The sequence below is a fragment of the Carcharhinus amblyrhynchos genome, chromosome 6 (genome assembly GCF_965287045.1).
Source record: "Carcharhinus amblyrhynchos chromosome 6, sCarAmb.v2.hapA, whole genome shotgun sequence".
Lineage (NCBI taxonomy): Eukaryota > Metazoa > Chordata > Chondrichthyes > Carcharhiniformes > Carcharhinidae > Carcharhinus > Carcharhinus amblyrhynchos.
In genome coordinates this window covers 121,884,606-121,908,749 of record NC_137329.1, presented here as the reverse complement: position 1 = coordinate 121,908,749, position 24,144 = coordinate 121,884,606, and the positions used below count along the sequence as shown (strand labels likewise).

At 48.3% G+C, this 24,144-nt stretch overlaps 1 protein-coding gene across 3 annotated transcripts in view; it reads right to left on the bottom strand.

The window, feature by feature from the left end:
• Positions 1-23,885, bottom strand: part of tspan9a (tetraspanin 9a) — a 174,571-nt gene extending 150,686 nt beyond the window's left edge. The window contains exons 1-2 of one of the 3 annotated variants that reach the window (XM_080191353.1): positions 23,779-23,885; positions 22,819-22,896 (exon numbers count right to left, since the gene is read on the bottom strand). Coding sequence is in view for 1 of the 3 variants with exons in the window: in XM_080191352.1 (XP_080047478.1) it covers positions 3,371-3,429 (59 nt within the window). In the remaining 2 variants the exon portion in view is untranslated. Of the gene's footprint in view, positions 1-3,370; positions 3,500-21,470; positions 21,601-22,818; positions 22,897-23,778 lie in introns of those variants that run through there. The other 2 variants (XM_080191354.1, XM_080191352.1) reach the window with 2 other exon arrangements.
• Between the last annotated feature and the right edge of the window lie 259 nt (positions 23,886-24,144).

Sequence of the window (24,144 nt, the reverse complement as noted above, 5' to 3'; positions counted from 1 at the left end):
AAGGTGGATTTTAAATACAAATTTATTCTTTTAGAAGGGGGAGCTTTGTTTTTACTCGGTTATGGGATGTGAGCACTGCTGGCTGGACCAACATCCTAACAGCCCTTGGTGGTGGTGAGCTGCCTTCCTGAACCGCTGCAGTCCCTGAGGTGTAGGTACACCCACAGTGCTGTCAGGGAGGGAGATCTCGGATTTTGACCCAGCGACAGTGAAGGGACGGCGATGTATTTCCAAGTCAGGATGATGAGTGGTTTGGGCGGGAACTACAAGGTGGTTCACATCGGTGATGGGGGGAGTGAGTGTTTGTGGATGGGGTGCCAATCAGGCGGGGCTGCTTTGTCCTGGATGGTGTCAAGTTTCTCGAGTGTTAGGCCTGCACCCATCCAGGCACGTGGGGAGTATTCCATCACACTCCTGACTTGTGCCTTGTAGGTGGAGGACAGGCTCTGGGGAGTCAGGAGGTGAGTTACTTGCCATGGGATTTGACCTGCTCTGTGTCTAGTCCAGTTCATTTTCTGATCAACGGTAACCCCCAGGATGTTGATAGTGGGGGATTCAGCGATTATAATGCCACTGAATATCAAGAGGCGATAGTTAAATCCTCTCTTGTTGGTGGTGGTCATTGTGTGGCACGAACGTTAGTTGCTTCTTGTCAACCCAAGCCTGGATTTTGTTCAGAGCTTGCTGTATTTGAACACTGACTGCTTTAATATCTCAGGAGTTGTGAATGGTGCTGAACATTGTGCAGACATCAGGGAACATTCCCCACTTCTGACCTTATGATGGAGGGAAGGTCATTGGTGAAGCAGCTGAAGATGGTTAAGCCTGGGACATTAACCCTGAGGAACTCCTGCAGAGATTTCCTACAGCTTAGATGACTGACTTTCAACCCACCCACCCCCCCGACACCCCACACACACGTCACCACCCCCCTCACTCTCTCCACAACCATCTTCCTTTGTGCCAGGTATTACCCCAACTAACAGAGAGCTCCCTCCCTCCAATTCCCATTGATTCCAGTTTCACTCGAATGAAAGCGACCTGGACACTTAGGGCAGTCACTCTCACCTCTGGCTCTTTTGTCCATGTTCGAACCGAGGTTGCAATGAGATCAGGAGCTGAGTGACCCTGGCAGAACCCAAACTGAGCATCACTTACCAGGTTGCTGCTGAGTTAAGTGCAGTATGAGAGCACTGTCTATTCAGCCCATGGTGCCATGTACCACCTCTGAAAGGGTTATCTAATTAGTCCCACTCCTTCTCCCCCTTTCCCCACAGCCCTGTAGAGGTTTGTCTTTCATGCACCAATCCAATTCTCTTTGGAAAGTTCCCTATTGAATCCACTTCCGTTCATTCTTTCAGGGAGCACATTCCCGATCACAATAACTCTCTGTTATAAAAACATTTCCATGTTATCTGGGGTGCTTAGGGCAATCGCTTTGAATCTGTGTCCTCGCTCAAACCTCCTGCCGCCGCGACCAGTTCCTCCTCATTTTGTCCATCAAACCCACTCACTCGCCTCTAAATCCTCTCCACTCTGAGGGGCACAGCCCCAGTCTCTGCACATAACTCAGGTTTCCCATTGCTGGTACCGTTCCAATGCATTTCCTCTGAGAACAAGCCCAAGGCTTTGACATCCTTCCTAATGTGCCGTTCCCAGAACCGGACACAATACACCAGCTGAGGCCAAACAAGTGATTTGTAAAGGGCACCATCCTCTCAGTTTCCACCAATAATGAAACCCAAGAAACAATGAAGATTTTTAGCAGCCTTCTCACCACCTTCTCACCATATTCTCCCACATTCCCTGATCTGTGTATGTACACCCCCAGGTCGCACTCCTCTGACACTCAATTAGTTTATATATTTTCATACTTGTGTGTGTTTAATCATCTTGGTATGGGATCCTGCTCTGTCCAAGACCACAAAAAACTACAAAGGGTCGTAAACGAAGTCCATCACACAAACCAGCCTCCCATCCATTGACTCTGTCTACACTTCCCACTGCCTCGGCAAAGCAGCCAGCATAATTAAGGACCCCGCGCACCCCGGACATTCTCTCTTCCACCTTCTTCCTTCGGGAAAAAGATATAAAAGTCTGAGGTCACGTTACCAACCGACTCAAGAACAGCTTCTTCCCTGCTGCTGTCAGACTTTTGAATGGACCTACCTCGCATTAAGGTGATCTTTCTCTACACCCTCGCTATGACTGTAACACTACATTCTGCACCCTCTCCTTTCCTTCTCTACGAACGGAATGCTTTGTCTGTATAGCATATGAGAAATAATACTTTTCGCTGTATAATACACGTGACAATAATAAATAAAATCAAATCTCCCCTGTCATGGGTCTATTTCCCCAGTCTGTTACTGTTCTCCTCACCATTTACCACTTCTCTCAGCTTTGTATCCTCTGCAAAGCTTTGTAGTGTTTTCCTGTACACTCGATATCGTCCTGGGAACAAACATTCACCACATTCTCTGCTTTCTGTGTCTTTACGTTTTGGCTAATACAATTTTTTTTTAATTTGTTCATGGGATATCCCTAATTGTCCTTGAACTCAGTGTCTTGCTCATCGGAATTTCATTGAATTCAAGTTTCACCATCTGTGGTGGTGGGATTCGAACCCAGTAACAGTCCAGTGACAATATCAATACACACTGTCACCCCAAATATACACAATATACATTAGACAACTCTATCTCAACACAAACACTGAAATATTTGAAGTGTATATGTAAAGAACATTGACACAAACATTGATAGTTTAATGTATTAAATAAGTAAAGTTTTAAAGTTTATTTACCAGTCACAAGTAGACTTACATTAACACTGCAATTAAGTTACTGTGAAAATCCCCTTGTTGCCACACTCTGGTGCCTGTTCGGGTACACTGAGAGAGAATGGCCAATGCACCTAACCAGCACGTCTTTCAGACTGTGGGAGGGAACCCACGCAGACATGGGGAGAACATGCAAACTCCACACAGACAGTGACCTGAGCTGGGAATCGAACCCGGGTCCCTGGCACTGTGAGGCAGCAGTGCTAACCACCGTGCCACTTGTATATATACCTGGGAGAGCAGATTTAAACCAGGTACGTGGGATATAGCTGCCTAACAAGTTGCTTTTCCAAGTATTGGACATCCTTCACGTAGACAAACCAAGAAAGAGAAATAAATGCTATTTGAAGTGGCTCTCCAAACGGAATTAGTTTTCTGACAGGAGAACGAGAGGAGTAGGCCATTCAGCCCGTCGAGCCTGCCCTGCTATTCAATATGGCTGACCCTCTATCTCAATGCCAGACTCTCCCTCTCTCCACGCACCCCCCCCCCGTACCCTGTGACGATTAGAGGCTTGAAATCTATTACCTTATTAAATACGTTGGCTGAAAAAGATGACTGCATGGGAGATCAGGAAATGGAAACATTCAGAGCCTGCGAGGCAACCCTCGTGAATCACAGCACCAGCGCTCTGTCAGGACCGATTGGCACGATTTAACTCTGCCACAGTTGCTGGCTCTGTCTGAGAGCAGGAGCATGAATAAACACAACTATTGTTCCGATGTCTGAGTGAGTGCCTGTGTTTATCGAACAGTCACAGAAAAAGGCAAGGCGACTGTTAACTCCTCCCACGTAAAAGGGGTTTGATATCATCGACCTCAGCAACCGTTCACGTGATTCCCACTCAGAAACAGTGAGAGGCAGCAAGGGGATTCGCCACGGAATTCAATAGATGTTGGTCAAAAACTAAATCCGTAAAGCTCTGTGATTACGGGGTGGCACGGTGGGTTAGCACTGCTGCCTCACAGTGCCAGGGACCCGGGTTTAATTCCCAGCTCGGGTCACTGTCTGTGTGGAGTCTGCACGTTCTCCCCGTGTCTGCGTGGGTTTCCTCCGGGTGCTCCAGTTTCCTCCCACAGTCCAAAGATGGGCAGGTTAGATGGTTTGGCCATGCTAAGTGTGATTTTGATTGGATTTATTATTATCACACGTATTAGCATACACTGAAAAGTATTGCTTCTTCCGCGCTATACAGACAAAGCATACCATTCATAGAGAAGGAAAGGAGAGGGTGCCGGATGTAGAGTTACAGTCATAGCTAGGGTGTAGAGAAAGATCAACTTAATGCGAGGTAGGTCCATTCAAAAGTCTGGCAGCAGCAGGGAAGAAGCTGTTCTTGAGTCGGTTGGTACGTGACCTCAGACTTTTATATCTTTTTCCCGAAGGAAGAAGGTGGAAGAGAGAATGTCCGGGGTGCGTGGGGTCCGTAATTATGCCGGCTGCTTTGCCGAGGCAGCGGGAAGTGTAGACTGAGTCAATGACTCTCGTGTTGAGGGGATTATCAGGGTAAATATGTGGGTAATAAGGCCTGGGTGGGATTGTGGTCAGTGCAGACTCGATGGGCCGAATGGCCTCTTTCTGCAGTGTAGGGGCTCAATGATTCCAGTCTATGATTCTAAAATGACAGCTGATGGGGCTGCAAGTCAGTGCTTACAGCTTACACAGTCACCAGTTACATTGGGGAAGATCTTGAGACTAACAACCAACTGGCTCTTTGCTCCAATCAAGCATCAGGTTGAGCCCAGGGTGGGGTGCAACACTTCACCTCGTCAGCTAGGATCTTGTTTCACTCGCGTGTGTGGGGACCATGAATTGGATTTTGAATTTGGTTTTGGAAGCAAGGAATGGATTTGAGTTTGCCCGCTCCACTCTGAGCACTGACTTTGTAGCTTTAAGAAAGAAATGAAAACCTTTTTTTTTCTAAAATATGAACAACCACCTCGAGGACACGGCATCAACCACCAATTCAGATTCGCCACGTCATTTGCCGCACCTTACGAGAGTCACTCCCTAGCTCACAGCCCTGCCAAGCAGCAGGGCACAAAACCTTAACCTGAGCGAGAATCTCTTCGGTTTGATGCAGCGAAGAGATTTGAAAAGATACTCAACAATACATTCAACGACAGCTTTTGGATACATTATTCCACAATTGCCGCACTGAACCTTTAAACAGTCCTTTCCACAGGATTAGTTTTCAGTGCAATGTTCTGACAAGAATCTTGTAGTTGGCTCTACCCTGCAATTAGCTTTTTAATTAAATCCCAACTGCAACCAGGCTGTACAATAACCAGCTGTATGGTGTAGCTAAACACATTGCTCACGCTACACTCTGCTAATCATACAGCGTTACTGAATATTGTAACTTGTGTACGTCCCACTACTTGAGAATAATGCAAAAAAGACACTTTGAAAGATCCAAATGGAGAGTAAATATACAAAACGCACTCCGATATTCCTAACTACAGGACAGAATGATTCCCAGGCCCCGGAACACCGCGATTGCAGAGCTGTGACAGAGGCAGGCTCGCTGGAATTTTCCACTCGGTTCCCTTACTCTCTGCCCCGGAATGCTGTTGAGCGGGTGTCAATCAGGGGGGTTCTGATCCCTACCCAGCATCTTTCCCATTACAGGCTCACACAGATCGACCCCCCCGGCGATACAGCAGTTTCCCCCCCTCCCCAGGTCACTGTGGATGCTGCAGTAAAAATAACCTCCCGCTCCGGGGATTTTTATAATGCCGTTCTGAAAATAAGCGTACTGTAAATGGAAAACTGAGAGCGTTAAGAACATAGGAACTAGTGGCAGGAGTGGGCCATTCAGCCCCTCGAGCCTGCCCCGCCATTCAATAAGATCACGGCTGATCTTTCCGTGGACTCAGCTCCACTTACCCGCCCGCTCACCATAACCCTTAATCCCTTTACTGTTCGAAAATTTATCTATCCTTGCCTTAAAAACATTCAACGCGTTACTGATGAATGAGGGATAAAAGTTAGCCTGGGAGAACTCCCCTGCCCTTTTTCAAAATAGTGCCTGTGGGATCTTTCCAATCCAGCTGAGGAAGCAACAGGGCCTCAATTTAAAAAGATATCGCCTCTGACCAGTGCGGCACTCCCTCAGCACTGACCCTCTGACAGTGTGGCACTCCCTCAGCACTGACCCTCTGACAGTGCGGCGCTCCCTCAGCACTGACCCTCTGACAGTGCGGCACTCCCTCAGCACTGACCCTCTGACAGTGCGGCACTCCCTCAGCACTGACCCTCTGACAGTGCGGCACTCCCTCAGCACTGACCCTCTGACAGTGCGGCACTCCCTCAGCACTGACCCTCTGACAGTGCGGCACTCCCTCAGCACTGACCCTCTGACAGTGCGGCACTCCCTCAGCACTGACCCTCTGACAGTGCGGCGCTCCCTCAGCACTGACCCTCTGACAGTGCGGCGCTCCCTCAGCGCTGACTCTCTGACAGTGCGGCACTCCCTCAGCACTGACCCTCTGACAGTGCGGCGCTCCCTCAGCATTGACCCTCTGACAGTGCGGCGCTCCCTCAGCACTGACCCTCTGACAGTGCGGCGCTCCCTCAGCACTGACCCTCTGACAGTGCGGCGCTCCCTCAGCACTGACCCTCTGACAGTGCGGCACTCCCTCAGCACTGACCCTCTGACAGTGCGGCACTCCCTCAGCACTGACCCTCTGACAGTGCGGCACTCCCTCAGCACTGACCCTCTGACAGTGCGGCGCTCCCTCAGCACTGACCCTCTGACAGTGCGGCACTCCCTCAGCACTGACCCTGACAGTGCGGCGCTCCCTCAGTATTACATGGAATTGTGAATGGAATTGCGTGTGAGTAGGTGCTAAATTCTCCCTCAGTGTAACCCAAACAGGCTCCAGAGTGGGGCACCTAGGGGATTTCCACAACAGCTTCATTGCAGTGTTAATACAAGCCTGCTTATGACTGATAACTTTAAACATTTCCGTGAAAACAATCCTAGTTTATCTAATCTCTCCTCATAGCCAACGCCCTCGAGACCAGGGAACATCCCGGTAAACCTTCTTTGAGCTCTCTCCAAAGCTTCCACGTCCTTCTGGTGGTGTGGTGACCAGAACTGCACACAAATCTCCAAATCTCTTTCGCTTTCCTTGCTGAAGTCTCGCTCTTTACTGCTCCGAGATACTCCCAACCGAGCCACAGCTGAGAATGAAACTTTTCCCTTCAAGCAGTGTCACCGAATAACACCTTCCTCTGACTTCTCACTCTGTGACAGTCACTCTCTTCAGCTGACCTTTCCTTCCATTCTTTAGGATTTGTTCAAAATCTGAACCTTCTCCTGAATATCTCATCCTTTCTTACTCACTCTTCGCTTGTGATTTACACAGGAAGCCAATTCAGAGGGCCATCATTAAATCTTTATACAAATATTTCCTGTGTCGAAAATAAACAGTGACGTCGAAAGCAACTAACAAAAAAGATTACTTATTAGCTTCAAGTAAGACTTACATTAACACTGCAATGAAGCTACTGTGAAAATCCTCCTAGTCGCCACACTACAGCGCCTGTTCGGGTACACGGAGGAGAATTTAGCACGGTCAATGCATCTAAGGATGCATATGATTTATATCATTTACAAGGATGTTGCCTGGATTGGGAGGCATGCCTTATGAACTTAGGTTGAGGGACCTCGGTCTCTTCTCCCTGGAGAGACGAAGGTTGAGAGGTGACCTGATAGAGGTTTACAAGATGTTGAGAGGAAAAGATAGGGTGGATTGTCGGAGGCTATTTCCCAGGGCTGGAATGGTCGCTACGAGAGGACACAGGTTTAAGGTGCTGGGGAGCAGGTACAGAGGAGATGTCAGGGGTAAGTTTTTCACTCAGACGGTGGTGAGTGAGTGGAATCGGCTGCCGTCGGTGGTGGTGGAGGCGAACTCGTTGGGGTCTTTTAAAAGACTTCCGGATGAGTACATGGGATTTAATGGGATTGGGAGTTACGGATAGTTCTTTGGCTTGGTAGTACAGATGTGATCGGTGCAACTTGTGGGCCGAAGGGCCCGTTTGTGCCGTAGTGTTCTATGTTAAACAGCACACCTTTCGGACTATGGGAGGAAACTGGAGCACCCCGGAGAAACCCACGCAGACATGGGGAGAATGTGCAAACTCCACACAAGCCCAAGTGGAATTGAACCCAGGTCTCTGGCACTGTGAGGCAGCAGTGCTAACCACTGTGCCACCCCTAGCCAGAGGAAGGTTTATCCTGTTCGTTCAGCTGGGGTGGACTGTGCTGCTGAGCTCAAAATAAAACTGGGCATTTGAAATTAAAGAAATGGGAACTCAAGGCAGCTCCAGCAAGTAGCCTGCAGGAAATCAGATCCTGCCAAAGTTTGAATATACAGAATTCAGATACGCTGCTGGGGTATGTCTATCAATAACCCAACAAGTGATCATCGCTCCTATTTGACATACACCAGCCTACTGCCCCCAGCCTGGGTGGGACCAGACTCCAAGACACCCAAGGAAGGCTCAGGTGTCCTGTCTACAGGTCATCAACTGGACCATTGGGCGCTGAGACCCCCCCCCCCCCTAAACCCCCCCGACTCCCGAGACCCAATTGGCAGAAGGCCAAAGGCAGTTGGGAAAAGGCGCGAGGCCACAGGGGGATAAGGGCCATGGTGTGGAGTTGCCGGCTGGGGTGGACACGGTGAGAAATCTCACAACGCCAGGTCAAAGTCATAAGAACATAAGAACATAAGAAATAGGAGCAGGAGTAGGCCATCTAGCCCTTCGAGCCTGCCCCGCCATTCAATAAAATCATGGCTGATCTGTCGTGGCTCAGTTCCACTTTCCCGCCCTCTCCCCATAACCCTTAATCCCCTCTCTTATCAAAAACCCATCAACCCGCATCTTAAAAATATTTAGCGAGGCAGCCTCCACCACTTCAACGGGCAGAGAATTCCAGAGATTCACCACCCTTTGAGTGAAGAAGTTCCTCCTCAACTCTGTTCTAAACCGCCTCCCCTTTATCTTGAGGCTGTGCCCCCTAGCCCTACTGTCTTTTTTGAGCAGGAAGAGTCTCTCCACCTCTATCCTATCCGTCCCATTCATCATCTTATACGTCTCAATGAGATCTCCCCTCATTCTTCTAAACTCTAACGAGTACAAGCCTAGTTTATTCAGCCTCTCCTCATAGCTCAACCCCCTCAACTCCGGTATCAGCCTAGTAAACCTCCTCTGCACTCCCTCCAAGGCCAAAATATCCTTGCGCAGGTGCGGCGCCCAAAACTGCACACAGTACTCCAGCTGCGGCCTCACCAATGCCCTATACAGCTGCAGCAAGACCTCCCTACTTTTATATTCAATCCCCCTCGCTATGAAGGCCAGCATCCCATTCGCCTTCCTGACCACCTGCAGGTGGTCAGGAAGTCCAACAGGTTTATTTGGAATCACGAGCTTTCGGAGCGCTGATCCTTCATCAGGTGAGTGCAGCCTCCGCTCCAGGCATTCCCGACACCTCGGGAGCAAAGACTCGAGATGGGAGATACCGAAACTGGACTGGACCAGAGAAGGAAGGAAGGAAGGAATGGCCAGCGAGGATCACCTTTGTGAAGAGGAACCAGAGGGACTCACAAACTGGATCTACAGCCTAGCAAACCATCCTTATGCGTAGTATAGCCGAATCCTGGGATTCTTGTAGACATTGCGGGTAATTTACAGGTTCACTATAGTTAACAAAGTTTGCTGTGTTATATATCTGTGCTCGTACTTTGTTTTTCCCATAAATAAAGGCACCTGGGTAAAACTTTAGATGAAGAAGCTGGTTATAGTATCTGAATTGGACAGATACAACACAACTAACTGAAACATTGGCCAGAGCAGATTAGAGTCATAGAGGTTCACAGCATGAAAACAGGCCCTTTCACCCAACTTGTCAATACCGCCCTTTTGTTTAAACCCCTAAGCTAATCCCAATTGCCCACGTTTGGCCCATATCCCTCTTTGCCCCTCTTACCCATGTAACTGTCTAAATGCTTTTTAAAAAATAAAATTGTACCCACCTCTACTACTACCTCTGGCAGCTTGTTCCAGACACTCACCACCCTCTGTGTGAAAAAATTTCCCCTCTGGACACTTCCCTCTCACCTTAAACCTCTGCCCTCTAGTTTTAGACTCCCCTACCTTTGGGAAAAGATATTGACTATCTAGCTGATCTGTGCCCCTCATTATTTTATAGACCTCTATAAGATCATCCCTCAGCCTTCTACGCTCCAGAGAAAAAAGTCCCAGTCTATCCAGTCTTACAACTCCTGGAACCCACAAGAAAACTCTAGCTTAAACACTAACTCTGTTTAAGAGAAACACTGGTGCCAACTCAGGGAAATACAACGACAGATTTCACACATCACGCTCTGGGGAGGCAGGAACTTCCCCAGGGAATGTCTCAATTCTCAGCTTGACATGGATAAGCGACTGGTCTGGGCAGATTGTAGACAGGATCTGCTGACTGGTTCTGTTTCGGCTGAGGTGTAGCCACAGTGCCAGGATCAGAGAGACACTCTGCCAAAGAGCCTGCCTCACATGGCACATCCAACACTTCAAACTGCAGGAAGCTCAACTCCCACTGAACCTTCAGCCTTCTTACACAATTGCTCTGCTACTGACAGTCTCAGCTCACACTCTATAATTAAGGAAAAATTGCAGATCTTTCAGTTTTCAACGGCAGCTGCGTTTGTTACACAACACAACCACACCTTCACCAACACAGGCATTAACTAACCAACCACACCCTCACCAACATGGAGCAGGCTTCAATTAACCAATCAGTGCCCTCACCAACATGGAGCAGGCCTCAATTAACCAATCAGTGCCCTCACCAACGTAGAGCGGGCATCAATTAACTAATCAGTGCCCTCACCAACATGGAGCAGGCTTCAATTAACCAATCAGTGCCCTCACCAACGTAGAGCGGGCATCAATTAACTAATCAGTGCCCTCACCAACATGGAGCAGGCATCAATTAACCAATCAGTGCCCTCACCAACATGGAGCAGGCATCAATTAACCAATCATTGCCCTCAATAACACCGAGCGGGTATCAAGTGGTTGTTATCCATACGCAGTTCCAGGGTGGATTACTCAGAAACCCAGGATTTAGTTAAATGCCACCTTACGAACTGACTGCTTTAAATCTAACACGTAAACACTGAAATACTGACTGGAAGATTTGGGGAGGTGGGGTAGCAGGAAGGTGGAAAGAAGTGGAAATGTCCACACAGGTGCCTGTTGGAAGAGGGAATTTTGTGGCACACTGGGGAATGTCCCGATCTCTGAGCCTGTAGCTCCAGGCTCCAATCCTACTGCTGGATGTAACGGCCGTACACGGTGTATCTGGGGTCAGGCTGGGTGCTTATCAGGTTATAAATCCCCCCCCAATATATCCATGGACAGGCAGTAAGAGCCAGAGCGGCTCCTAGTGTCCCTCATGTGGTAGCTTCCGGTTAGAGATCTGTTCCAGGAAGAACAGCTATGGAAAATGGACATGAGCCCATGCACTCTCTGCCTCACGCATCTCCTGATGTGTGAACCATTCTAAGTTGTTAGAACTGGGTGGTATGGTGGCACAGTGGTTAGCGCTGCTGCCTCACAGCGCCATGGACCCGGGTTCGATTCTGGCCTCGGGTCTGTGTGAAGTCTGCACAGTCTCCCCGTGTCTGCGCGGGTTTCCTCCCACATTCCAAAGATGTGCAGATTAGGTGGATTGGCCCTGCTAGATTGCACCTTAGTACTGGGGGACTAGCTAATTAGATGGGGTTACCGGGGATAGGGCCTGAGTGGGACTGTGGTCGGTGCACACTCGATGAGCGCACTTTAGGGATTCTATGAAACAGGAATATAATCTCAAAGCAGAATTGGACATGAAGAAAGGGGGCAGGAGGTTGGAGAGCCAATAGCAGTCCAGGTGTGAAGGGCTGAACAAACTCAGTGTGCATGGTTTTAAGAGCAGATTGTACCCAGTGAATATACCGACTGCGGGATGAACAAGCAGGAAGAACATTGACTGGTTACCATCGGGAACAAGATACAAAAGTCTGAGCTCACGTATCAATCAACTCAAGAACAGCTTCTTCCCTGCTGCTATCAGACTTTTGAATGGACCTACCTCACATTAAGTTGATCTTTCTCTAAAACCTAACTATGACTGTAACACTACATTCTGCTCTCTCTCCTTTCCTTCCCTATGTACTCTATGAACAGCATGCTTTGTCTGTACAGAGGGCAAGAAACAATACTTTTCACTGTCTGTTAATACATCTGACAATAATAAATCAAATCAAATTCTCTCAATGCCATCGCCTTCAGCTCAACTTACAACTGGGACACAGTGTCTTAATTTATTTAAATGTTCCTCCCTCTAGCAGAGAACACAAGGATTGCATTTCTATAGCACCTTTCGCATCCTCAGGCCATCCCAGAGTTCTTTACAGTCAACGATTTGTTTCCAAGGTGCGATCGTGGCTGTAATGCAGCAGCTATTTTACACAGCACGATCCCACAAACTGCAAAGGTACCGGATAACCAGTGGTGATGTCAACTGAAGGATAATAACTGACCAGACGCTGAAGGAGAACTCTCCAACCCTTCGACTCTTCTTTGAATAATGTCCCAGAATTATTTACATCCACCTCACAGGGTGAACGGGGCCCCCTGTTTAATGTCTGATCCAAAAGGTGACAGTTCTGACAGTGCGGCTCCCCCCTCCCCCCCAGTACTGCCCCCAAGCACTGGCCCTTCCAAAAGGCCATCAACCTCAGAACATAAGAAATAGGAGCAGGAGTAGGCCATCTAGCCCTTCGAGCCTGCCCCGCCATTCAATAAGATCATGGCTGATCTGAAGTGGATCAGTTCCACTTCCCCGCTTTCTCCCCATAACCCTTAATTCCCTTGTCTATCAGAAACCTATCTACCCGTGACTTAAATATATTCAGCGAGGCAGCCTCCACCACTTCAACAGGCAGAGAATTCCAGAGATTCACCACCCTTTGAGTGAAGAAGTTCCTCCTCAACTCTGATCTAAACCACCCCCCCTTATCTTGAGGGTGTGTCCTCTAGTCCTATCCTTTCTAAGCGGGAAGAATCTCTCCACCTCTACCTTATCCATCCCCTTCATTATCTTATACGTCTCTATAAGATGCCCCCTCAGTCTTCTAAACTCCAACGAGTACAGACCCAGTCTATTCAATCTCCCCCTCATCTAACAGCACTGTGACTGCGCCTTCATCTCGAGGGCTGAGACAGTTCCAAACAACTAACACCCCCTCAGTGTGGCTGAAGGCTGGGATCTGGCTGTGTGTCACAATCAGTGAATCACATCCACCCTCTGGGCAATCGGCACAGATTCACCGTGTGCGCAACTCCCAAAAAATGACCCAACTTACAACTCTCACCGGCTGGATCTTTAATTTCCAGTAAATACCCTGCCTCTGTTAAATATTCAAAAGAAAAATCACACAGTGAACAAATAGGGAACAGAGTTCCAGATTACATTGTGAAAAAAAAAACACACACGTGTTTGTGCACACACAGCGCTGAAGGACAGGCTAAATCCAGCCCGGTTCACTCTGGTTACACAATAACTGCAGATTCCACTAACCCTGCCATTAAGACATTCTCTACGTCAATCCTCATGCTAAACTCCCAATGTTTTACATATTCCCTCTATCATCACCAATCGCGGTAGTCAGCTGGAACGTGGGAAAGAATCTTAGAATCCCTACAGTGCAGAAGGAGGCCATTCAGCCCATCGAGCCTGCACCGACACCAATCCCATCCAGGCCCTAACCCCAAGTATTTACCCTGCTAATGTCCCTGATACCAAGGGGCAATTTAGCATGGCCAATCCACCTAACCTGCTTGTCGTTGGACTGTGGGAGGAGCCGGAGCACCCGGAGGAAACCCATGCAGACACGGGGAGAACATGCAGACTCCACACAGTTACTCGAGGCCGGAACTGAACCTGGGTCCACGGAGCTGTGAGGCAGCAGTGCTAACCACTGCACCACCATGCCGCCCACAAAGGAGGCCCCTCAGCACAGGAGACTATTCCATCATTCAATGGGAGCATGCAACCTAACTCTAGATACAACCTGCCTTTGCTCTAATACCTTTAGCACACTTAAACAACCTCAGATTTTAATAAAATTAACAACCGATCTAACATCAGGAGGGTTCCAAACCTCTACCAGCCTTTCTGCGAAGAAGTATCTCCTTATTTTACTCCTGGAAGATCGGGCTCAGATTTTTAGATTCTGCCCTTTGGACTCCAGGTCACATTCTCATTGCACTCTCTCCATGGTCAATATATTCTTCCTAAGATGCAGAGCCTGGAACTGCTCACAGTAACTCCAGTAAACCAAGGCTTCGTACAGATGAATCATAATTCTGTCCGTCCTGGTATTCTATCTCTCAGGATACAGGCCAGCATTCCATTAGCCTTTACGAGTATTTTACTGTGCCTGTCCATGACATTTTAATGATCTATGTACCAGGGCCCCCAACTCTCGTTAACCCTGGGTTTCTAGCCCGTCCCAGCCTGGGACCAGTCTTGGACCTGACTGTGATTCAGTGATCATATAAAGAGCTCCCAGGGTTCAGGTTACCAAGCCTACCCTGCGATCCTTTACGCAACCTTAGTCCACAGGGGCGTACATGACACAGGGGTAACCTGCATTTGCCCACACGGGGAATCCATTCATTAAATCTGTCAACATCTCTTCTTTATCTGATGTTTTCATCTGCTCCGCTCGCAATGCTGTCTATCTATGTGTCATCAGTAAACACGGATGCGGTTTTCAATCTCATCATCGAAGATATTGATGAAGAGTTGAGGTCAGACAGAGTGGGACATTGCTGGTTATACTTGACCAATTAGAACACCCTCCCCCCACTCTCTCTATCCATCACTCTGCCGGGTTCCAAATCAGGTCCATGGTTTGTCCTCAGAGGTAAGAGAGCCAGTTTTGACTGACTAATTGCCACGGGCAATTTTAAAGTGTTACCTTTCACTTTCCAAGGTCAAGTATACTGAAATGTGGATGTAGCTATTTTCTTACCCTCCGGGTGATTGAGTTACTTTAAATAACTCTTTAAAAGTTCCCTGTTCTATCCTTTTGAGGTGCAAAGTGTGATGTATGCACACATATTGATTTGATTACATTAGCATAAAGTGAAAAATATTGTTTCTCATGTGCTATACAGATAAAGCATACCGTTCATGGAGAAGGAAAAGGAGAGAGTGCAGAATGTGGTGTTACAGTCATAGCTACGGTGTAGAGAAAGATCAACTTAATGCAAGGTAGGTGGGGTTTGGGGTTGCGGACTGTCCCTTTAAGAGGGCAGGTCAGGTGACCCTGAGTTTTTAGCCCTTCCCAGCCTGGCACCCTATTGGATAGTCTCAGACCCGACTGAATCAGTGCCGATAACTTTTACGGATTAAATAAATGAAGTTACTTTATTTCTCGCACTTGCCCAGAAGGTTAAGCGAGAGTCTGACTGTTGACCCAAGCTCCAAAACCAGATTCCGCTGAAGCTAAAACAGTAATTGTCAAAATGGATCAAAGCAAAAACATTCCGGATGCTGGAATCTTAAACAAAATGCTGGAAAACCTCAGCAGGTCTGACAGTACCTGTGGTGAGGGAATAGAGCCAACGTTCCGGGTCTGGATGACCCTTTGTCAGAGCTGCTATTGTCGTCGTTACTATAAAAATGGAATTTTATTCGGCTACTTGCCGTGGACCTGATATTTCTCGGTTGAGTTGCGTTTTGGCTGGAAAAGGGGATCCTGGGAAAACTGGGATCTCCACGTGGCTGCGAAGGCTCTCGTGGTGGATCTGTCAGAGGTCGGGAACTCGGGGGAACTTGGTGAGGGGGTGTGTGGACAGAGGAGAGAGTCATTGTTCCTCTCACAAAGCACTGCAGAAAAGATGGCCGCCGCATTAGATGACCTCACATCAGTGTGGGATCATGGTCCGGATAAGGCATTGTGGTAATCCCAACAAGCCGTTGGGTTCATAAGAACATAAGAACATAAGAAATAGGAGCAGGAGTAGGCCATCTAGCCCTTCGAGCCTGCCCCGCCATTCAATAAGATCATGGCTGATCTGTCGCTGCTCAGTTCCACTTTCCCGCCCTCTCCCCATAACCCTTAATCCCCTCTCTTATCAAGAACCCATCAACCCGCTTCTTAAAAATATTTAGCGAGGCAGCCTCCACCACTTCAACGGGCAGAGAATTCCAGAGATTCACCACCCTTTGAGTGAAGAAGTTCCTCCTCAACTCCGTTCTAAACCGCCTCCCCTTTATCTTGAGGCTGTGCCCCCTAGTCCTACTGTCTTTATTGAGCGGGAAGAGTCTCTCCACCTCTATCCTATCCATCCCATTCATCATCTTATACGTCTCAATGAGATCTCCCCTCATTCTTCTAAACTCTAACGAGTACAAGCCTAGTTTATTCATCCTCTCCTCATAGCTCAATCCCCTCAACTCCGGTATCAACCTAGTAAACCTCCTCTGCACTCCCTCCAGGGCCAAAATATCCTTGCGCAGGTGCGGCGCCCAAAACTGCACACAGTACTCCAGCTGCGGCCTCACCAATGCCCTATACAGCTGCAGCAAGACCTCCCTACTTTTATATTCAATCCCCCTCGCTATGAAGGCCAGCATCCCATTCGCCTTCCTGACCACCTGCTGCACCTGCAAGCTGGGTTTTTGCGACTCATGCACAAGGACCCCGAGGTCCCTCTGCACCGTCGCCTGCTGCAGTTTTTCGCCCCGTAAGTAATAGTCCTTCCTACCATTCTTCCTACCAAAGTGGACCACCTCACACTTGCCAACATTAAATTCCATTTGCCATTTCCTGGCCCATTCGCCCAGCCTATCTAGATCCTTCTGCAGACTCTCCACACCCTCCGCACAATTGGTTCTTTGAATCATCTGTGGTTTCAGTTGCATTTTGTGTATGAGGAGGCAAAGTCGCAATTATCTTTATAGAAAGGAGGTGTTGTTGTTGTGGTTTTGTTGTAGCTCAGTTGGCTGGTTCGTCATGCAGAGCGATACCAACAACACGGGTTCAATTCCCATACCAATTACAGACGGATGTGATGGTCAGCTGACTCACTATAAATAAGAACCTGTTGGGAATTGTGGGGAGCTTGGATTGGCCCAGGGCAAGGCCCTAAAGTTTGGAGTAATGAAGTTTCTTTATTAAACCCTTTCTTTAATTTATAAGTTGGAGTGAGTTCTGTTGTACTTTTATTGTCTGCATTTGAAGAGTTACTTCTGATGGGACGGTTACTGATGGGTAAGATGCTCTGTTGGAGAGTCGGTGCAGACTCGATGGGCTGGATGGCCTCCTTCCTCACTGGCTGAGGTTATTCATGAAGACCTCGCCTTCTCAACCTTGCCCCTCGCCCGAGGTGTGGTGATCCTCGGGTTAAATCACTACCAGTCAGCTCTCCCCGTCAAAAGGGAAAGCGGGCCATGATCATCTGGGACTGTGGCGACTTTAGTTTGTTTAGTCTGACAAACATTGAGTTAATAACAGAAAAAGGGTCCTCAACGTTCTCTCCTGAGACAGAATCATTGAATCTTGCAGTGCAGAAGGAGGCCATTCAGCCCATCGAGTCTGCACCAATCACAATCCCACCTAGGCCCTATCCCCGTAACCCCATGTATTTAGCCTAGCGAATCACCCTGACGCTAAGGGTCAATTTAGCACGGCCAATCCACCTAACCCGCACATCTTTGGACCATGGGAGGAAATCAGATCACCCAAAGGAAACCCATGCAGACATGGGGAGAATGTGCAGACTCTGCACAGTCAGTGACCCAAGCCGGGAATCGAACCCAGGTCCCTGGCGCTGTGAGGCAGCAGTGCTAACCACTGCGCCACCTCAAGACAATGCTTTGGAATCCACAAAAGTGTCCGGTGGTCTCTGGACTTCATCCTGCATCTGCCTTTTACAAGGTAGCTTTAGTTTTTTTTCCAGAAAGAGTCACCATATTGTCACACCAGTACATCCAGGACAATAACGAAGGGACTTCGTCTTCAGCTAGTCCATGTAACTAATATCTAAAGGCTGCTCACCACTTCAATCACTTCTTCAAAAACATTCTATCAAATTAGTCAGGAGAGGCCTACCCCGCTGCCTGCGTTTGAGTTCAAGACATTCAGTCATCCGATGCTTAAATATAGACTTGAGGAATTTCCTGACAACAGATGTCAGACCAACTGGTTGATAAGTCTTCTTTCTCTTACCTTTCTGATATAGCCAAGTGTCAAGCACGATTTTCCAATCTACTGAAACTCTTCCTGAAGTGAGAGAGCTTTGGAAGATCACAGTTTGGATTGGACGTGCTACAGTTCCATCAGGGAGTCCGTGTCGCCGTGGTAACATACAATCTTACATGGGTCTTAGAGGCTAAAGCTATCAAAAGTGATGGGAGGGGCCCTGACTCCACCGAGACCTGCCCAGTCTGATGGCCTGTGTGTGCTTGGAAGGATTTGCAGGATGATACTCAATGTGTTTGAACACATTATGAATGCTCTTCCTTTGGCCATCCGGTCCTGGAGTGGGACTCAGCCCAGAGCTTCTGGCTCCACAGAATCCCTACACTGAGGAAGGAGGCCATCCGGCCCATCAGGTCTGCACTGACTCTTCAACAGAGCATCTTACCCACCAATAACCGTCCCATTAGAAGTAACTCTTCAAATGCAGACAATAAAAATAGAGCAAAACTCACTCCAACTTATAAATCAAAGGAAGGGTTTAATAAAGAAACTTCATTACTCCAAACTCAGGGCCTGGCCCTGGGCCAATCCAAGCTCCCCAAAATTCCCAACAGGTTCTTATTTATAGTGAGTCAGCTGACCATCACATCAGTCTGTAATTGGTTCCACGGTTTACTGGGTCAGCTGACCCTTACAGCTCGTGACCAACCATCCAGTACAAGGTTGTCACCGGTGTTATATTCTAACAATAACGAGAGCTGGAGATGTTGGTGCGTGTCTTTTTTAAAATTCATTCATTTGTGGGACATGGGCATCGCTGGCTGGCCAGTATTTATTGCCCATCCCTAGTTGCCCTTGAGAAGGTGCTGGTGAGCCGCCATCTTGAATCGCTGCAGTCCACGTTCTATGGGTTAACCCACAATGCTGTTAGGGAGGGAATTCCAGGATTTTGACCCAGCGACTGTGAAGGAACGGTGATATATTTCCAAGTCAGGAGGACTGGTGGAGGAATTTGGTCTGACTGATGTTGAGTGAGAGACCAACCCTTCCCGCGTGGGGAGTTGAAGCCATCGAGACCAACACTTGTTGAGATATGAAAGGCTGTCCAACTGAGGTGTTCAACAAGGTGTGTGATCCAGACAACATTCCCGCAGGGATCTATAAAATCAACGGTCGTTAACTCTTGATCAAACTCTCAGACAAGCACGAGCTTCTGACTTTCACGATGCCAGCGTTGTTTCCAGTTTCAAAGAAAGGTGATAAACCAATTTGTGAGGGAGGTAAATCCTTTCTGTCCACGGTGAGTCGAACGTGGATACTCCCAGACCACCCATCGGCAGGGACTGACTTCCGGAGACGCAGTGTGGCATCCGACCATCCAGGGGAATCACGGGTATCATCCTTGGTGCTCAACAAATCCAAGCAGAGTGTCCGATCGGTCAAAGGCTTTCACTCCTTCAACTGCTGGGAAAGTCCTCCAGAGAATTGGACATCCAGGCTAATTTGTTACAGTCCTGTAACTCCTGGGCGCTGGTATCACAGCAACCTCCCTTTGTGGAAGCTGAGTCCTTCTGTACCTGCGCCGGTGTCAAGCAAAGCCGTACGATTCATAGAATCCCTACAGTGCAGAAGAAGGCCATTCGGCCCATCGAGTCTGCACCAATCACAATCCCACCCAATCCCTACTCCTGTAACCTATGTGATTGTCAGCTCCCTTCACAATCTGTCTCAGCCTTGCCGTGGAACTCAATTCATGACAAACCTCCACGAGGGAAAAAAGGTACAAAAGTCTACCAACCGACTCAAGAACAGCTTCTTCCCTGCTGCCCTCAGGCTTTTCATGGAATCAAAGAATCCCTACGGCGCAGAAGACCATTTGACCCATTGAGCCTGCACCAACCACCCAGGTCCTATTCCCATAACCCCACGTATTTACCCTGCTAATCTCCCTGACGCGAAGGGGCAATTTCGTACGGCCAATCAACCTAAGCCACACATCTTTGGACCGTGGGAGGAAACCGGAGTGCCTGGAGGAAACCCACGCAGACACGGGGAGGATGTGCAGACTCCACACAGACAGCAGTGACCCAAGGCCAAAATTGAACCCAGGTCCCTCTAACTGAGGGGCAGCAGAGTTAACCACTACATATACCACCGTGACGCTTTTGAATGGACCTATCACATATTAAGCTGATCTTTCTCCTCACCCTATCAGTAACTGCAACGATATATTCTGCACCCTCTCCTTTCCTTCTCCTCTATGTACTCTATGAAGGGTATGCCTTGTCTGTATAGCACGCAAGAAACAATACTTTTCACTGTACTCATGTGACAATAATAAGTAAAATATTCCAACAACTGCGCAATAGTGGCCCGCAATGAAAATCAAATACACAGCAGTCACCATGTCAAACTTGGGTTCCAATTCCTATTGGGAATTGTGAGGAACTTGGATTGGCCCAGGGTGAGGCCCCAAGTTTGGAAATAATGAAGTTTCTTTATTGAACCTTTTCTTTGATAAGTTGGGGTAAGTTTTATTCTATTTTGCCCGCCTTTGAAGAGATCCTTCTGAAGAAACAATCCTTTTCCTCCTGCTCCAAGCTGCCCTGATCAGCGTTCCGGCTGCCCCTCGCTCTGCGCCCTTATCCTCCCAGGGAGTAACTACACTGAACCCAGTGAATAGGATCAGTCTCCGTGTCTCCTCGCTCTCCATCTCGCCTGCGTTCCACTTCCCGTGCCCTCTATCGGTCACTCCAGCCCCGTTCTGACCCTCCCTCTCTCGATGAGATGTGACTGAACTATCCAGATATAGATTCCCCCTCTCATTCCTGTCAGAATGTCTCCAACTCAGCTCAAGGACGCCGAGGCAGATTCGAGATGCTTCACAGTCTACAATCTCCCACAAACTGCACTCCATTCACATAACCATAGCTTAGTCTGAATTATTTATATCGAGGTTCTGACTAGTTGGAAGTTTATTTCTCTGCACATTAACTTTGTACTTAGCAGTGGACAAAAATATCAAATACTTACTGCCTCAGGTTTCCAACACAAATATTAAATGGGGTGGCACACTGGTCGGCACTGCTGCCTCATGGCACCAGGGACCCGGCTTTGATTCCTGGCTTGGGTCACTGTCTGCGTGGAGTCTGCACATTCTCCCCGTGTCTGCCTGGGTTTCCTCCAGCTGTCTGAAAGACGCGCTGGTTGGGGTGCGTTGACCCAAAGAGGCACCGGAGCGTGGCGACTAGGGGATTTTCGCAGTAACTTCATTGCAGTGTTAATATACTTGTGACGCTGATAAGTAAACTTTAAAACTTTGTACTTAGCAGCAGAGAAAACTATCAAATACTCACTGTCTCGAGTTTCCAATACAAACATTCACGGTTTATTTAAAGAAAGGATTGTAGCTGCTTCCCCTTCTGCAACGAATTGCTGCTTATCGCTGATTCCAAGACCATTTTCTCGATGCTGCATAATCTGTTTACTTCATTGGACATTCGTCACTCCCAAAGTACAACTGGGCACCCAGCCTCCCAGTAATTAGTGCCGAGTTCAGAGCCGATTAACTAACAACTCCTCCTGACAGGTAATGTCTGCTATTGAGATTATTTAACCAGGATTGCTTAATAATAAATGAAAATGCTGGAAATAACAAACCCCCGAGGGAAACGTCGGATAAAAGCAAATTACTGCAGATACTGAAATCTAAAACCAAAAGAGAAAACGCTGGAAAATCCCAGCAGGTCTGGCAGCGTCTTGTAAGGAGAGAGAAGAGTTGACGTTTCGAGTCCAGATGACCCTTTGTCAAAGGTAAAAGGCATAGGAAGTGGGATCCTGCAGGGCGAGGGAATGAAAAATGAGTCATAGCCACAGAAACCAGGGGAAAGGCTGCTAATGGCAGCTCACAGAGAGAATAAAAGGTGTGAACGGCCAAACGGCAGAGAGACTGTAAGCTGTGACAGGTGGAGATGGTTGGGGAAGGGGGTGTGGAATGCGACAGAGGTAGAATGTAGAAAAGGAGAAGCGGGGGGGGGGGGAAGGTAAGGAAAGGGGGGTGAACTAAAGGGAAAGAGTGAGGGGTAAGAAAATGAAGAAAGACGATAAAGAAATAAAAGGTAGAGAACAGTATAAAAAATTGAACAAAATAGAATGAAAACAAAGGAGGCCGAGGTGGAGAAATGTCTGTGGAAAGAGGAATAGTCTGGTCCTCTTTTAAGGTCAAAACAAATAGACAAACTCAAATTAATTTAGGACAAAGTAAAAGGGGCAGCTCCCCGAAAGGAAGGGCAACAGCCCAAACGAAAACAGAAGTACAAAGGAAACTTAACATACATCAAATTAAAATGTGAGTATTCAGGTCAATAACGCACCCCAGTCCCTGCGGTCAGGAACTCGGGTTAAATTTAGATATTCACTTGCATTGCTGTAACCTCCAGAGCCAAGTGCTGGAAAATGAGATGAGGGCAATCAGATCTTTGTTAGCTAGCATGGGCATGATGGGCCAAATGGCCTCCTCCTGTGCTGTAAACATCTAGGAATCTACGTTCCCCCTTCATTCCCTCCCCACAGACGCCGCTGGACCTGCGGAGTGTTTCCAGAATTGGCAGTATTTTGCTTTCGGCAGCTTGTTGTTCCATTTGCAATCTAGACAGAGAATTCTGAACAAGCAGTTCTTCTGCAGCTGGAGAAACACTTACTTACCAGAGAATCTCCACTTCAGAGAATTCCAGGCTCCAGCACTCTTGTCAGTCTTTGCCGAGGCAGTCCTGGTGTGAGCCACTGATACAGAGAAAAGATAAATGACATTAAAAAACTACAGCAAGCTGACAGCAGAGTCCAAAGCCAGGAGTTTATGCATTGTCACTTTGTCAGATTAGAGCAGTGTAAAATGGAGTCTTTCCTGTGAGTAATCTGCAATTTATAAACTGTACACCATCAGAAACATGTTCCACTCTCCTCCTCCCTCTCTCACACTCTCGCTCTCCCTCCCTCCTCCCTTTCACACACACAGTCTTCCTCAGTCTCTCTACACTTTATGCTTCTCTCTCTCTGTAATCTCCCTTTCCCACTTTTCTCTTCACTCTCTCTATCTCTCTCATTCTTGCCCCTCTCCTCTCTCACACCTTATCTTTCTCTCTCACTTCTCCCCTCTCTCTATATCTCTAATTTCCCTTTCTCCCTCACACTATCTCTCTCTCTCTCTCCACCCTCTCTTTCACTCCCCTCTCCCAGTTTCTCATTCCCTCTGTCCCACTCCCCCTCTCCCTCTACCTCATTCCCTCTCTCCCCATTCTCTCTCCCACTCCCCCTCTCTCTCTATCTCATTCCCTCTCTCCCCATTCTCTCTCCCACTCCCCGTCTCTCTCGATCTGTCTCCCATTCCCTCTCTCTATGTCTATCTCATTCCCCCTCTCTCGATCTCTCTCTCTCATTCCCTCTCTTTCTCTCTATTTCAGTCTCTCTCTCATTCCCTCTCGCTCACCCATTCCCTCTGTCTCTCCCACTCTCTCATTCTCTCTCTCTCTCTCCCACTCTCTCATTCTCTCTCTCTCTCTCCCAGTCTCTCTCTCTCTCTCTATCTCAGTCTCTCTCTCATTCCCTCTCTCCCCACTCCCTCTCTCCCACTCCCCCTGTCTCGGGCTGTGTGGAGCGGGCCTTTACCGGGAGCAGTCTGGATTTCTCCCCTTTTCCCGGTGAGAAGTTGCTGACTTTCGGCTCCGGCCGCGGCTCCTTCTCGCTTCGCAGCGGCGGAAAAGGAAAAGGAAAAGTGGGCGGCGGATTCCCAACCCAGATCCGCTCCACATCCCAGGGAAAGCACAGCAGGATCCCAGGGAAACCCCAGCAGCACAGCAGGATCCCAGAAACACACCAGCAGCACAGCAGGATCCCAGGGAAAAACCCCAGCAGCACAGCAGGATCCCAGGGAAACCCTCAGCAGCACAGCAGGATCCCAGGGAAAAACCCCAGCAGCACAGCAGGATCCCAGGGAAACCCCAGCAGCACAGCAGGATCCCAGAAACACACCAG